Source organism: Rhinatrema bivittatum, chromosome 7, assembly GCF_901001135.1.
Source record: "Rhinatrema bivittatum chromosome 7, aRhiBiv1.1, whole genome shotgun sequence".
In the NCBI taxonomy this organism is placed as follows: Eukaryota; Metazoa; Chordata; class Amphibia; order Gymnophiona; family Rhinatrematidae; genus Rhinatrema; species Rhinatrema bivittatum.
In genome coordinates, this window is record NC_042621.1 from 182,924,413 (window position 1) to 182,939,040 (window position 14,628).

The 14,628-nt window shown below is 46.0% G+C and overlaps 1 protein-coding gene and 1 long non-coding RNA gene across 3 annotated transcripts in view; one reads left to right on the plus strand and one right to left on the minus strand.

Annotated features, from left to right (window-relative positions):
- The window catches only part of PAOX (polyamine oxidase), a 56,537-nt gene extending 46,690 nt beyond the window's left edge, over nt 1-9,847 (minus strand). The window contains exons 1-2 of the mRNA XM_029609600.1: nt 9,478-9,847; nt 1,164-1,653 (exon numbers count right to left, since the gene is read on the minus strand). Of these exons, the coding sequence (XP_029465460.1) occupies nt 1,164-1,653; nt 9,478-9,655 (668 nt within the window). The 5' untranslated portion in view covers nt 9,656-9,847. The remainder of the gene's footprint in view (nt 1-1,163; nt 1,654-9,477) is intronic.
- A 44-nt stretch (nt 9,848-9,891) lies between these two features.
- The window catches only part of LOC115095627, a 48,518-nt gene continuing 43,781 nt past the window's right edge, over nt 9,892-14,628 (plus strand). The window contains exons 1-2 of one of the 2 annotated variants that reach the window (XR_003857830.1): nt 9,892-10,015; nt 13,265-13,400. This is a non-coding gene — a long non-coding RNA (uncharacterized LOC115095627). Of the gene's footprint in view, nt 10,316-13,264; nt 13,401-14,628 lie in introns of both variants that reach the window. The other variant, XR_003857831.1, reaches the window with a different exon arrangement.

The following is a 14,628-nucleotide window of genomic DNA, read 5'->3' on the forward strand; positions in this document are numbered from 1 at the left end:
ACTGACTGCCAAAAGTGATTCAAGGCAATTAAGCCTGAACTCAAACAGAGCTGACAGCAAAAGTTTAATAGTGGCTACATTTTTTTACTTCATGTGTCACTGGGGACATATGAAATGCACAAAATGAGGATTAGATCTTCCGAGTTCATTTGGTTAAGAGGTAGAGTCCTTCAGTGCCTGTGTGGTATTTGATATAAGTATTTCCCTATTTGCTAGACATCAAAGACCTACTATGCAGAAGTTAGAAGCATGCAGACTCACGGAAATGTCCTTTTTTCCTTACCAACAATGTAGAAGTTGGTTAAAAATGGATTAAATATTGAAGAAGCTTTAGCTCAATTAACAAGACATTCCAATTTCCCCAAACTTGGCAAAGTGGAAGGTCTCCAGTGGGGCAACAGTTTTATATTACAGTGCTACACATTTTCAAATGTGAAAATATCCTCAGATTATGAAAATCAAAGTTAAAAGTAATTTTTGTTGTGGTTTTATGGTATACATGGCTGCCACGTATCCCCTGTGGAGTCTCTTAAGAAGCCACTGCAGGAACACAGCTGTCAATCTGAGAAGTCATCCAACTTGAAGTATCTCTTTAAGATTCCTTTAAAGGCTGGAGTAGTAGCCCAGTGAACAGCTATGCGGAGGGATTTGGCTTTGATTCCTAGCTCGGATTCTCCTCTCCCTGGGATGGCTGGGGATGCTATGGAAACAGCGTTCACAGCCCAGGGGAGAGGGGTGGTCATTGTGTAATGGTGACACCTAGTGACCAGATTTAGGACCTATAAAGGCCCCCTGGTGCATTACCCCCAGGCAAGCACTGTCCCTGCAATGACTGGATATAAAATAGGGAGAAACAATTCCTGGGGAGTTGCAAATGAAGAGTCCAGCCCTGGTTCCAGCTGAGTCAGAAGCAGCAGAGAAACTGCTGGGGTAAATAAAAAAAAAAAAAAAATAAAGATTCTTTTAAACCTATAAAGTACAAACTTGGTCATGGATTGACTGAAAGCAAGCCCGAAGTTGATTAACATCTTGCTTTTATTATAGGGTAGATCTGCTTTAGTAGCAAACTCCCCGACAGAGCAGCCAAGTATTACTTAAAACAATTTGTTAAAATAAAATTAAAAACCGAATTAAACTTGAATCTCTAACATGCAACTACTTACCTAGGAAACATACAGTCCAGACCAGGAAGCATTTTATATTCTCCAAATGGTCCAAGCCCTACAAGGTCCATGCTATGGGTCCCACTAATGCAGCATTCCAGTTTCAGTAGTGTGTTAAGCAGAGCCAGTTTAAGTTTCTTAGATGGTTCATCGTCTGTCCACTCCTGAGCATGACGAGCAATCTCTTTCTTTATGTATGCTCCAACACTAGCAACAGGGTCATGGTTGGTATGAAGAAACTCGCGAGTTTGGTCTAATATGGTGGTATAGAGATTATTAATGGACTCCACTAATTCAGGGTCTACAATCTTTCCTAAACTGGAATAGGAAATAAGTGTGGCGCTTGGGTGTCCTGCAACTTCTACCTGTTGGTTTTCTTCAGACATTGCCCTTTCATCCAGCAGGCCATATTCAGAAGCTAACTGGAAGACGGGATTTGCTCTGGAAGGTCCATGTATCCACTGTGCTCCAATCTCTACTAGTCCTTTACCTAAAAGAAAGAAAGTATATACCACTTAACAGGAGTCTTGAGTTGCTATATTGTGTAAATTATATAATAAACAATAAGGAAAAATCAAGCAACATCATGCATTAAATGTTATTTGCAAAGTCAGGCTGAAATGTCACAATATATTCAATATAAGACATGGCTATTCCACCAAGCCTTCGATGATCCTCCAGACAACCCTTAGTCTTCTTTTTCCTCACTTGGACGTAGAAGATTAAAGTCCTACAACCTTTCAAACTAAGAACTCTGGCACTTACTGATTAAAGCATCTTTTGCTCTAATCCAAATTCCTTTTGGATTATGCTTCTTTAATTATTTTTTGGCCTTTAACTTTCTTCCAGCTCTTAAGCTTCCCAAGTTATTTACTCCTTGTTAAATGTAACTTTACCTTATTCTCTTCTCTTGTTAATTACTTTTATTTATTGCTTCTGTTATTCCCTTGTTTTATGTAAACCGATCCGATATGGTTTATTTACTATGAAGGTCGGTATAAAAAAAGTGTTAAATAAATAAATAAATAAATATGCTGTTGCTCATCTCTATTGTACAACTACTTTTTTGGCCGGGCTAGCTTCCCTTCCACACCAGGGCTACTAGCCCACTTGGAACTTACTGCTTACTGCCATAGAAAGGGGGCAGTTTTCAAAACCGTGCAGGCTGGTGCAAAGTACACGAGTACTTCTACCTATGGATTTTGCACCAGTTCTCAAAGGGAAAGTACATGCTTACTTACTTTCTCTTTAAAAACTATCCAAGGAAAAAGTAAGCATAGAGATTTACACTTGATTTTCTGTGGATACTTTTCTAGGCAAAGCACTGTCCATAATTTTGGAAATGCAAAGCTATGTGAGTGGTTGCTCCCCTGGCCTAACCCCATCCCAGGAATGCCCCCATGAAAATGAAGGTAAAATTACAAGAGTTGTGGAATGTGTGTATTTTTACCCACATACAAGGTGGGTAGTTTCAGAGTCTAGTTACCCAAGTAAAAAGCTTTTGAAAACTGCTCTCTAAAGAGAAGTGAGGGATGGCTGAGTCTGTGTTGCCAGATGCACAAAAACTACTGCATTTGTAGGATTTCAGACCTTCTACAATATATGATCAACAATGACAAAAGTAAGCAAAAAGTACAAAATGTTTTGTCAGGTAAGTCACCTTCCCTCTGTCAAAAAAAGGTACACTAGGACAAGAGAAAGCCTTAACTAATCCAAGAAGAAAAACCAGGACAGCAAGCCCAGCCTCCCTAGCTCGCAGGCTGCCTGCAGCAGCTATAATGGAGAGATGGGGCAGGAAAAGGGGGGAGAGAACAGCTTTAGGTAGAGACTTGGGAGCATTTAGGATGAATCATGCCTGCATTACAGGTACAAATTCATGTGTAGAGACTATGAGGTCTCCCCAGCATTACAGGCTATGCCATTCAGTACTGCACCTCCCCAGAGGCTTGCAGGAATAGGCTGTCTGTTAGACATAAGGGGGAGTTTAGACCATGGGACTGGGAGGCAGTGCAGTTTTGATTTCAAAAAGATTAAACATGTTTCAGTGTACTCTCAAGAGTTAGACCCCCCCCAGCTTAGCAAAAGAAGGAAGAAACACTGCCCTGCCAGTTCTTGGTGATAGGATGGAAGGAAAGAAAGGGAAATTGAATGCTGGGAATTTTGCTGCTGTGACTGCACCTTCTGGGAAGCTGTGAAACCCTTTTTGGTATTTTTCTGTTTCATGGGAATGTGTTTCTGCTGCCCCCCCCCCCCCCCCCACCTTCTTTGCCCAGTACAAGAGATATTCTTTCAAAAAGGAGTTTAGAGAGGAAGAATATCTGGAAACTCCAATTGGAGTTTCCACCCACAGGCAGGTAAAGATCAGGAGTGCCCTTCTGGAAGCAGGCACTGTTAGGAAAAGGGACATCCGCTCTGGTTAGATTCCCCAGGCCTTTAGGACAGACATTCATTCCACGCCATGGAGGATTACAAGTTACCAAGTTTCAGTAAAAAGGGACACTTCCACAGAGGGATACATCAGTTAAACTTGTACTACAGCAAAGACAAGGAATCTGGATATATTTGGAAATGTTATTTATTCACTTTATTAATTTTCCTCCAGTCAATATCAGTAATTATTATTTTGAACATCCATCCAGTGAGTCCTACCTGTTTTGTCCAAGTACCTGTCCCCAACAGCAAGGGTAACACACACACAGAAGGTTTCAGTGCCTGGGCCCAGGTTATTCTCCCCTGAGAAATAAAACAGGCTGGGGAGAGGACTGAGGAGCTAGCCCGTGTAAAGACATTTTTTATGGACCTTTAGGATATATAACCAAAATAACAAGCCCATCCGCATATTTACATATTATTCTCCTGCAAGAGCCCTCATAATAGGCACTACCGGCTAGATAGACATAGATAGCCTTCATTTGCCTTATGTTTGTTTTGCAGTATTCATATATCCCGGTTCATGTGATGAACTCTGTAAAGGAGAACCGGGACGAATGGCTTGCCAAGTCTGCAGACAAGTGCATCATAAAAGATTCAACAGACCCTCAGCACAAGCAACAGCATCCAGACTACTCGAGGGCCATGGACCGAAAGGTGGCAGGGCTAAAATTGGAAAGGAACATGTACAAATATTCTGCTGTTTATCACATAAAGAGGGTGACTAGTGGGCGTACAAAGTCAACTGTTCTTCCCAGTGGGGTTACAATTACAAAACTCAGCCTGGACAACTATGAAGCCCTGAAGCCAAAAGAAGAAGGGCCTACCAGCTGTGAGGTTGTCCACCCTTGCGTGAAGACTCCAGTTCTAGTTTCTTGTCTGCAGGTTTGTCTTTTGCTAACTTTTCAGATAATGTTTCAGATGAAGTTGGCCTATTGAGGCTGAAAATGTTTAAGCCCTATGAACTGTTATCTGTCCCTCCGTGGGAGGGTGGACTGTGTTCAGGAGGATATCTACTCTCAACTAGATAGCCTGGCCAGTTCAAGCAGCCTAGAACAGAAGCTCTGCAAAGCTGTGTTATATCAACTGTGGACATTTCCCTATAGTGGAGGGTGAAATGCCCTGTTTATTATTGTTTGTTTGTTTTTTAAACCTGGTATTGTTCTCTATAATGCAACATAAACTGAAAAAAATAGTAAAAAGCTGAAAAAAACTGTAAAAAAAAAAGTGGTGTTCTTTATTTATAGGCTGCTAACAACCTAGGTCAAGGCGAAACAATGTGAAAAGGCGATTGCTAAAGCCAGAAGAATGCTGGGCTGCATGGAGAGAGTAATATCGAGTAAGAAAAGGGAAGTGATTATCCCCTTGTACAGCTCCTTGGTGAGGCCTCACCTGGAGTACTGTGCTCAGTTCTGGAGACCGTATCTATGAAGGGACAGAGACAAGATGGAGGCGGTCCAGAGAAGGGCGACCAAAATGGTGGGGGGGTCTTCATCAAATGACATATGAGGAGAGATTGAAGAATCTAAATATGTACACCCTGGAGGAAAGGAGGAGCAGAGGTGATATGATACAGACTTTCAGATACTTGAAAGGTTTTAATGATCCAAAGACAATGACAAACCTTTTCTGTCGGAAAAAAATCAGCAGAACCAGGGGCCACGATTTGAAGCTCCAGGGAGGAAGACTCAGAACCAATGTCAGGAAGTATTTCTTCACGGAGAGGGTGATGGATGCCTGGAATGCCCTTCCGGAAGAAGTGGTGAAGACCAGAACTGTGAAGGACTTCAAAGGGGCGTGGGATAAACACTGTGGATCCATAAAGTCTAGAGGACGTGAAATAAGAGTGGGTGTCTCGCGGGAATGACGGCTACTGCCTGGAGATAATACCCTTATTCAATAAACATACACACGGTTAATGCGACTCCAACATTGCTCTAAGCTTCAATGGCAAGAGGAAATGTGGAAAAAAGGATTTGCATTTACAAAAAAGTGGGGAGTAGCCTGCTTGTTATGGCAGCTACTACCCCAAACCAAATAAGCCTGATACTTCACTTTCAATGCATAGCTCTCTGCTTCAACGGCAGGGGAGAAAGTCTGATACCTCACTTTCAATGCATATCCAGCATAGCTCTCTGCTTCAACGGCAGGGGAGAAAGTCTGATACTTAAAGCATATCCAGCATAGTTCTCTGCTTCAACGGCAAGGGAGAAAGTCTGATACTTAAAGCATATCCTGCATAACTCTCTGCTTCAACGGCAGGGGGAATGAAGAAAAGTGGATCTATATACAGACAACAACCAACAAGGACTGGATTAATTAGTCTGGGTAAACAAATAAGCATGGGTGTAGCTTGCTTATTGTGGCGGTTACTACCCCTAACTAATTAAGCTAGATATTTCATTTAGATGCAGTTCCAACACTACTCTCTCATTAAGGATGGGGGTGGAAGGGAAATAGAACCAAAAGGTTACTAAGAGCCAAGAGTAACAGATAAGTATGAGAAAAAAAAAATTTGAAGGTTGCTGGGCAGACTGGATGGACCGTTTGGTCTTCTTCTGCCGTCATTTCTATGTTTCTATGTAACATTTATTTTCCAGGTTCATTCCATCACCTATGTTCCAGTCCTATTATTATGATTGACTTTTCCTTTTGCAAGCCACATGAAAGGGAACTGAAGCAGGTGGAGGAGGAATACATGTGGTTAAAGTGTTTGGAAGTGCTTCTCAGTACCTCCACAGGATATGTTAAAGGTAGCATGTGTTTAATAGTCCCTGGTGCTGGTATAAGTTGTGCCTTGGATGGGACAGAGCCCTCCTTTAATCTTTGGTGCTCCTGTGTCCAGTAGTAAAAGGGGCTGTGAGCCCATTGTTCCTCACCTCCTTGGGGTGGAAAAGGCCGAGAATGCCTATTTTTTAAGGTCGTCCCACTGGAGACCTAGCTGTGTCTTTTATTATTTATTTATTTATATATATATATATATATATATATTTATTTATTTATAATCTTTTAAAAATATACCGACATTCGTGGGTACATCATGCCGGTTTACAATGTAACAGAAAGGCGGAAATTACATAACACCGGGGTGGGGGGGGGGAGCAGCTGGAAGGAGAAGGAGAAAAGAGCAAGAGGAAGGCAAGGCAGGGAGGAAAGGACCAGTGGTAAAAGAGGGCCACCGGAGGGATTAAGAACTATAACATCGTAGTGTGTGCATTTGGCGAGCGGGACTACAGTCAACTTTGTACAGGTAGGAAAGATCTTAAACATCTAAGAGAATAGCATATACAACTGTGAGAGTCTTCTACGTCTATGTGATTACAGTCAACATCACAGAGAGTGGCATTATAAGTGTATGTATAAGTTTGGTGGCTCCCACTGCCACACATAGTGTTTAGATATGTAAGATGGCCCCTGCCATCCTAAGAAATAAGTTTCTGGTTCTTTCTTCAGGAGAACTATAAGGGGTGTGGTTGTGTCCTATTGTTTAGTGAATGAAATGTATAGTTTATACCTTGGACCTACAGGATATGCTAATCATAGATTCCCACTGGGATGTGCACCCTGGTGGTTGGTTCAGAAATAGTTATAATCTACACTAATGTCTATTATTTTGTCTTGCAATTAAAAATATATATATTGTTAGCTGTGAATGTGTCCCGGCTACATTAACAAATTTATTTTTTGGCATGGGAGGGAGAGAGTTTAGAGTCTAGGAGGCCTCCACTAGATGGCCTAGCTTCTTTAGTCACCAGCATTACAGGCTATGCCATTCAATACTGCATCTCCCGGCTTGTGAGAATAGGCTGTCTGTTAGACATGGGGGGGGGGGGGGGGGGGGTGGACCATGTGACTGGGAGGCAGTGTAGTTTTGATTTCAAGAAGGAAAGATGTGTTTCCGTGTGCTCTCCATAGTTAGGCTCCTACTTAGCAAAAGAAGGGAGAGACATTGCCCTGCCAATTCTTGGTGATAGGATGGAAGGAAAGGGAGGGAAAGAGAGAGTGGTTTTCATAATTTTCCCTAAATTAAGAGCTAGGATTCTTGCTGTTCTGACCTGCCCCTTCTGGGAGGCTGAGAACCCCTCTCCAGAGATGCCAGAAGGACCTGTACATAGCCCTTCGACCCATCAAGACCACAACAACTATTGAGAGACCCTCAGCACTATGTAAATAATTGCTCATCCTACTGTTAAGTTACTCTAGCTTTGTCTTCTTCTTCCCCCAGTTCTAGCACCCTTGTTTTATTGTAACTTTTTGCTCCTCTTCGCTTGTTAAATGTTCAAGCCGTTTTACACCCCTTGTTAACTGTGAACCAGCATGATGTGATTGTATCATGAATGCCGGTATAGAAAAGCTCTAAATAAATAAATAAATAAATAAAATAGGACAAGGCTGTAGTGCCCGGCCAGTGAAACCATTTTGGTATTTTTCTACTTCATGGGAAGGAAGGTGTTTCTGCTGTCCCCCCTCCTTTGCCCAGTAAGAGAGCTATTCTTTCAAAAAGGAGGAAGAACATCTGGAGATCCCAATTGGAGTTTCCACCCTGGGACACAGGCAGGTTAAGATCAGGAGTGTCCTTCTGTTGAGAAACGGGATATCCACTCTGGTTAGGATAACCTAGCCCCTTGGGGTAGATATTCATTCCACACCATGGATGAATTACAAATTCCAAGTTTCAGTAAAAAGGGACACTTTCACAGAGAGATACATCAGTTAAACTTGTACTACAGCAAAGACAAGGAATCTGGATGTATTTGGAAATTTTATTTATTCACTTTATTGATTTTCCTCCAATCAATATCAGTAAATATAATTTTGAAAACCCATCCAGTAAGTCCTGCTTATTTTGTCCAGGTAGCTGCCCCAAACACCAAAGTAACACACACACATTGAAGGTTTCCAATGCCTGGGACCAGAAGTTTATCCTTCCCCCATAGGGAAGAATCCCCCCATGGAAATAAAATAGTTGGGGAGAGCGAAGAGGAGCTAGCCTATGTAAAGAAATTCTTTTATGGCCCCTTAGGGTATATGCCATCGATGGAAAAGGGGTTACACATGCATTAATCATTTCCATCTAGCAACTAAAAGTGAGAGCCAGAGCCCCGGGAAGAGAAAGTAAACTCTGACTGTTCAATAGTGCCAAATTTAACAAATCATCACTAATCACTGCCTCAGCCCAGTAGTGCAGCCAAAGCTGGGAAAAAATCCCAAAGAAATCTGTGATTACATCTTTTATGAAAAACCTAAGAAATGTGCAGCTCCTCAAGTTTAATCCTCTGTGGTACCCTACCCAACAGCCTGCTCCGTGCAGCCTCCTCTAAAGCTCAGGCAGTGATGTCCATGTCCCCAGCCCCATAGGTCAAACCGAAGAAAGGGATATTTATCAATTTATAGATGTTAAATAAGAGATTTTGAATGGGGCTCCTTATCCAGTTTATAATGTGTCCTTATTGAGTCCCTCTCCCCCCGTTACATTTTTGCTGGGTAAGGATGATCATTTTTTTGTTCAAATAACATGTCATAATTTCATACAGCAGATCTGGCAGTACTGGGCTAAATTCTGCACCTGCAGAGAAAGGACAAGGAGTTTGCACTCAACTGTAAATCTCAGGAGGGCCCAGTCCTTCCCTGGCACAGGACTATGTGGGACTCCTAGCAAGTGACAGGCGAATCCTGTTTGCGCTCTGCGCTCCTCCTGGACTCACTACCCTTGCTGTGCGGGTCATTATGTGTCGAGTATTGTGTGCGAGCACCAATCGACACTGGATCGGGCAATACCGGGGCACCCCAGCACTGACAGAGGGGCTCCCGTGACCTTTTCCCGCTGCCAGAACCGGGGGATCCCAGGGTTAAAACCTCCGAGCTCGGCCGCTTATGTTCTCACCGAAGCGTGCGGTCCGGATCCTGCCCCCGCAGCGCCCCGTGGCCTCTAGGATGCGAATATTTCGGTAGCCCTGCCGGTAGAGCCGCTGAGCAGCGCCGATGCCCGCTATCCCGCAGCCAACGATGATGACAACCGGGCCCGAGCCGCTGCCGCTGCTGGTGCCGGGGGCCTGAGCCATGAGCGCCGCCCGACAGTCCGACCCTCCTCCGACGGAAACCGTTAGTCCGCGCTGGCATTCGCCGTTCCTCTCCGGCCCCCGCCGCGGTCACACGGCGCTCCCTCTGCCAGGCCGCGATCTGGAGGAGCCGCGAGCGCGTCCTGGCGGGGGCGGCAGGATCATGTGACCTGAGCCTCGAGGCTGGGCTGGCACCAGCCGACCTTTGCCACCGAGTGCTGGAAGCGGGGCGTGGCCACGATGGAGGCCTTACCCGAAGGAGCCAAGGCTTGGCATGCTCCCTCCTCCCTCCCTCCCCCATCCGTGCCGCGAAGAGAGAGGTCTGGGCAAAGTACAAGGGCCATGAGGAAGAGAAGAGGGAAGGTAAACGAATCATAGGGAGGCCATTTACGAGGGCTGTTATCTGCGGACCCCCCCCCCCCCCCCACCCTTTTACACGAGATGAAAGCCCACGCGGAGATCAACAATATGCCGTGTTTATTTAATGGATGAAATTCACCCCCTCCCAAGGGAGAGAGGTGTAAGTGAACTGCGGCAGAGAAAAAAAAAAAAAAAGAGGACAATGCAGTTGTGTAAGACGAGCCACCAGCCCAGGACACACAATAAGATTTAAAAGGTTGCCAGACCTCTTACCATGAAGGTGCTTAAATGACAGAGACTCAGGTAGGGAAATTTGCGTGTCACAGCCCCCTGGACTACGGTTGGCAACTTGGCAGTGAAATATCACTGTAAATCATACAGAATTATGTTTGGGAAAAGTCCTACATTGGAGAATACTGAATGAGAGAAGGATTTGTGAGAAAAATGTACTGGAAAAACAGTCCTAGAAAATAAACAGATTCTCACTCTGACTAACAAACAGGTCGATCCAGTAAGGGCAGGTAGGTAGAGCTGCGTTAGTGCCGGGCACACCCGCGGTTGCCGCACGCACAGTCCGGCTCACCTACCGCTCGATCCTGTACTCTAATTTCATGCAAATGTAAGCAGCGTCCAAGAAGCGTTAGGCGAAGCGTTAGGCCCGCGCAACCCATTTTACTGTATAGGCGCTTAATACAGCGCCTATACAGTATCCTGGGTGTGCTGGTACCTGTCATTTCAAATGACATTTGAAATGACAGGCACCAGGAAGTGGATCCCAACTTTAACCCTAAACCCTAAAAACCTAAAATCCCCTCCTCCCGAAGCGGCTCGACATATGCCAACTTACCTTTTGTTGTTTTTCAGCCCTTTCAGCCTTCTCTGCCGTCCTCCGGAGGGGGGGCAGCCGGCGGCGAAAGCGGCTTGCAGCGGTGTCCCCCCCGGTCCCGGTTCTCCTGGCTCTCGATGACAGCGGGCTGCCTCCAGCGCTCACGTCACCAGCGGCCAAGAAATTAAAAGAAGAGCGTGAGTGCAGCCAAGGGGGAAAAAAAAAGACGTCATGCCCGCCCGTCCCTGTGCTTTCATTGGCTTGAGCGCCCAAATTGACGGGCGCTCATGCCAATGAAAGCACAGGGACGGGCGGGCGTGATGTCACAGCCGTCCCTGTGCTTTCATTGGCATGAGCGCCCAAATTGACGGCGCCCAAATTGACGGCGCAGTCGGACGGGCGGGCGTGACGTCGTGACGTCACGCCCGCCCATCCCTGTGCTTTCATTGGCATGAGCGCCCGTCAATTTGGGCGCTCAAGCCAATGAAAGCACAGGGACGGGCGGGCGTGACGTCTTTTTTTTTTTCCCCTTGGCTGCACCCACGCTCTTCTTTTAATTTCTTGGCCGCTGGTGACGTGAGCGCTGGAGGCAGCCCGCTGTCATCGAGAGCCAGGAGAACCGGGACCGGGGGGGACACCACTGCAAGCCGCTTTCGCCGCCGGCTGCCCCCACCTCCGTGACGTCACGCCTGCCCGTCCCTGTGCTGTCATTGGCATGAGCGCCCGTCAATTTGGGCGCTCATGCCAATGAAAGCACAGGGAGACCGGGACCTGTGCGGGGGGGGGGGGGGGGCCGCACCGCTGCAAGCTGCTTTCGCCGCTGGCTGCCCCCTCCGGAACACGGCAGAGAAGGTTGAAGGGGCTGAAAGCAACAAAAAGTAAGTTGATAACATGTCGAGTTGCTTCGGGAGGAGGGGATTTTATGTTTTTAGGTTTCTTTTTGGGGGAAAGTTTGCTGTCTACCCTTACCCCTGCCTCTAACGCAGGGGTAAGGGTAGGCGGTAAATGAGCAGGTTAAACGCGCGGCAAAACGGCAGGGTAAAATAGCGATAGTCGGGGTGCGCGTTACTGTATGGGAAGGGATAACTAATTCGATGGTTTACATCTAATATACATGCCGTGTGCGGAAGGGGTTACCCGGGGATTTAAAGAGGCGGTAAGGATGGATTAAAGGGGATAGTGTATCGCGGGTTGGACTAACGCGGCCGAAAAGTGAGTAGAAAGCCGGTTAGGAGCAGGGTAACCACGGCCGCACTTTACTGTATTGAGCTGAAAGGGTGTCAGACCCTTGGCTACCCAGTTCTCAGACAACAGGGAAAAAAAAATCTAGGGAGCATGGAAGGGTGTGTACATAAATCTTTTCCCAGGGTCCTGCTTGGGTCATGGCCCTTTGGCTGAAAGAAGGTGACTTATCCAGGGTCAGATAACAGGAAAAAAAGAAAGGCAAGGCAAAATAAAAGGGTTTTCACATTCTCTTCCCAAAAGGCCTGTGTGTCATGGCCTTTTGGCTGAGAGAAGGTAACCGATCCAGGCTGTATAACAATGAATGACTGGCCATGAGCTTAGTGAAACTAAAATCACTGAATGCTAAGTAAGTCATGTGCCTAGTGGACCTGTAAACCCAATCTGATGCCCGCTATCCCACAAAGGAAGGGAACTGAAGGATAGTGAGAGGTGACTCTGGGTCCCCTTTGAGCAAGGGGACCCCAATGGCAGACTGGGAGGTGACTGTGGTTCCCCCTTGAGCAAAGGGACCCCAGCGGCAGATTGATTGGTCACCCAAGAAGGTGTGGAACCCAGCGGCAGATCGAGCTGTTCCCTAGGAGGGCATGGACATAGCAGCATTCCAGGAGGCAGAGTTGGGTCCCCCAGGAGGGCATGGATCCCAACAACAGAATGGGAGGCGGAGTCAGGTCCCCAGGAGGGCATGGACCCCCAGCGTTGACACACCTTTCAGCGGAGCGGAAGCAACACTGAGGAGATGACAGTGGTTTAGATAGAACGGATCCTCCAGGCCAACACTGCCCACCAGCCCAGTTGCATCTTTTCACATGGGTGAGACTTGGGACAAAAAAAAGGAGAGGATAATAATAATACTTGATTAAGCAGGAACACAAGAGGCCCCTTCTATTCTATATGGTGGTATACTGTGGGGACCAACAACACCAAATATGAAATGTTCTTGCTATCTTGTAGAAATTATTATTATTATTATTATTTATTAAATTTCTATACCAATATTAGTGGGAACGTCAGATTGGTTTACATCAAAACAATGAAATGTATATAGTTGCATGGCCTGGGACTACTAACCACAAGTAGATAAGTGTGCTGTTTGACATCCTATTAGCAATGTTCATAGTCATGTAGAAATGTATATATTTACATAGTCTAATAAACCTTTATATATTTGTTCATACTGCCAGCCTTGTTCACAGTCCTATTTGTTTTCCTGGGGTGAAGGGAAGGAAATCCCAGCTACTAACACCGTCCTCAGGTCGAGGCACCACGCCCTGGGGGGTTCCTGTAAGGTTGGTTCCGGACCCAGGAATGCCTTGTGAGGTAAGCGGTCAAGGGAGCGTTACATGGAGAAGTAGGCAGGCTTAGACAAATGTCATGCATAGGGGTACATTTTCAAGGGTTGCGTGCGTATCTTACGCGCGCAACCCCCGAAAACCTACCCCTGCCTCCCCCTGCGCGCGCCGAGCCTATCTTGCATAGGCTCGACGGCACACGCAAGCCCCTGGACGCGCGTATGTCCTGGGGCTTGCAAAAAGGGGCCATTTGCTGCTGTGCCCAGGATCGCGGGCCGACCATCGGCTGGCGCGCAACTTCTTCAACAAAGGTAAGGGGGAGGTTCTAGGTAGGGCTGGGGGGCGGGGAAGGGAGGAGAAAGTGCGGGGGGGGGGGGGGGCGGAGGGAACGGAGGCAGGCTGCGTGGCTCGGCGCACGCAAGTTGCACAATTGTGCACCCCTTTGCGCACACCGACCCTGACGCGCATGTTATTTATTTATTTATTTAGTGTTTTTCTATACCGGCATTCATGATTAGAAACCACATCATGCCGGTTTACATAAAACAAGGGGTGAGAACAAGAAACGAAAAACAAGTGCAAGGAGAACAAAAGTTACATTACAACAGGGTCTTAAAACTGGGAAGAGAAATTAGAATAAGAGAGCCGAACGGTAGGGATTAAAATATTTACATTATTTACATTATGATATGAAATCTATTGTATAGTTTGCTGTCTCTTGTAAAATTACTATCATTTAGATCGGGTCTGGGAAGGCTTGTTTAAATAGCCAAGTCTTAAGCCTTTTTCTAAAAGTCGGTAGGCATGGTTCTTGTCTCAGCTCCGGAGGGATAGAGTTCCATAATGAAGGGCCGGCTGTGGAAAAGGCTCGGTCTCTGAAAGTTAGGTAGTGAGTGGTTTTGGTTTGGGGGACATGGAGTGATCCTTTGTAGGCTTCTCTGATGGGCCTGGTGGAAGTGTGTTGTCTGAGAGGAATTTGTAAATCGAGCGTTGTTTGGTGATGTATGGCCTTGTGGATAATAGTGATGGATTTGTGGATGATTCTGAAGTGTATAGGCAACCAGTGCAGGTTCTTGAGAATGGGGGAGATGTGATCTCTTCTCCTGGTGTTGGTCAGAATTCTCGCAGCTGTGTTCTGGAGCATCTGAAGGGGTTTGATGGAAGCGGAAGGAAGACCTAGTAAGATAGAGTTGCAGTAGTCTATCTTAGAAAAGATAACTGCTTGAAGTACCGTTCTGAAGTCTCGAACGTGCAGG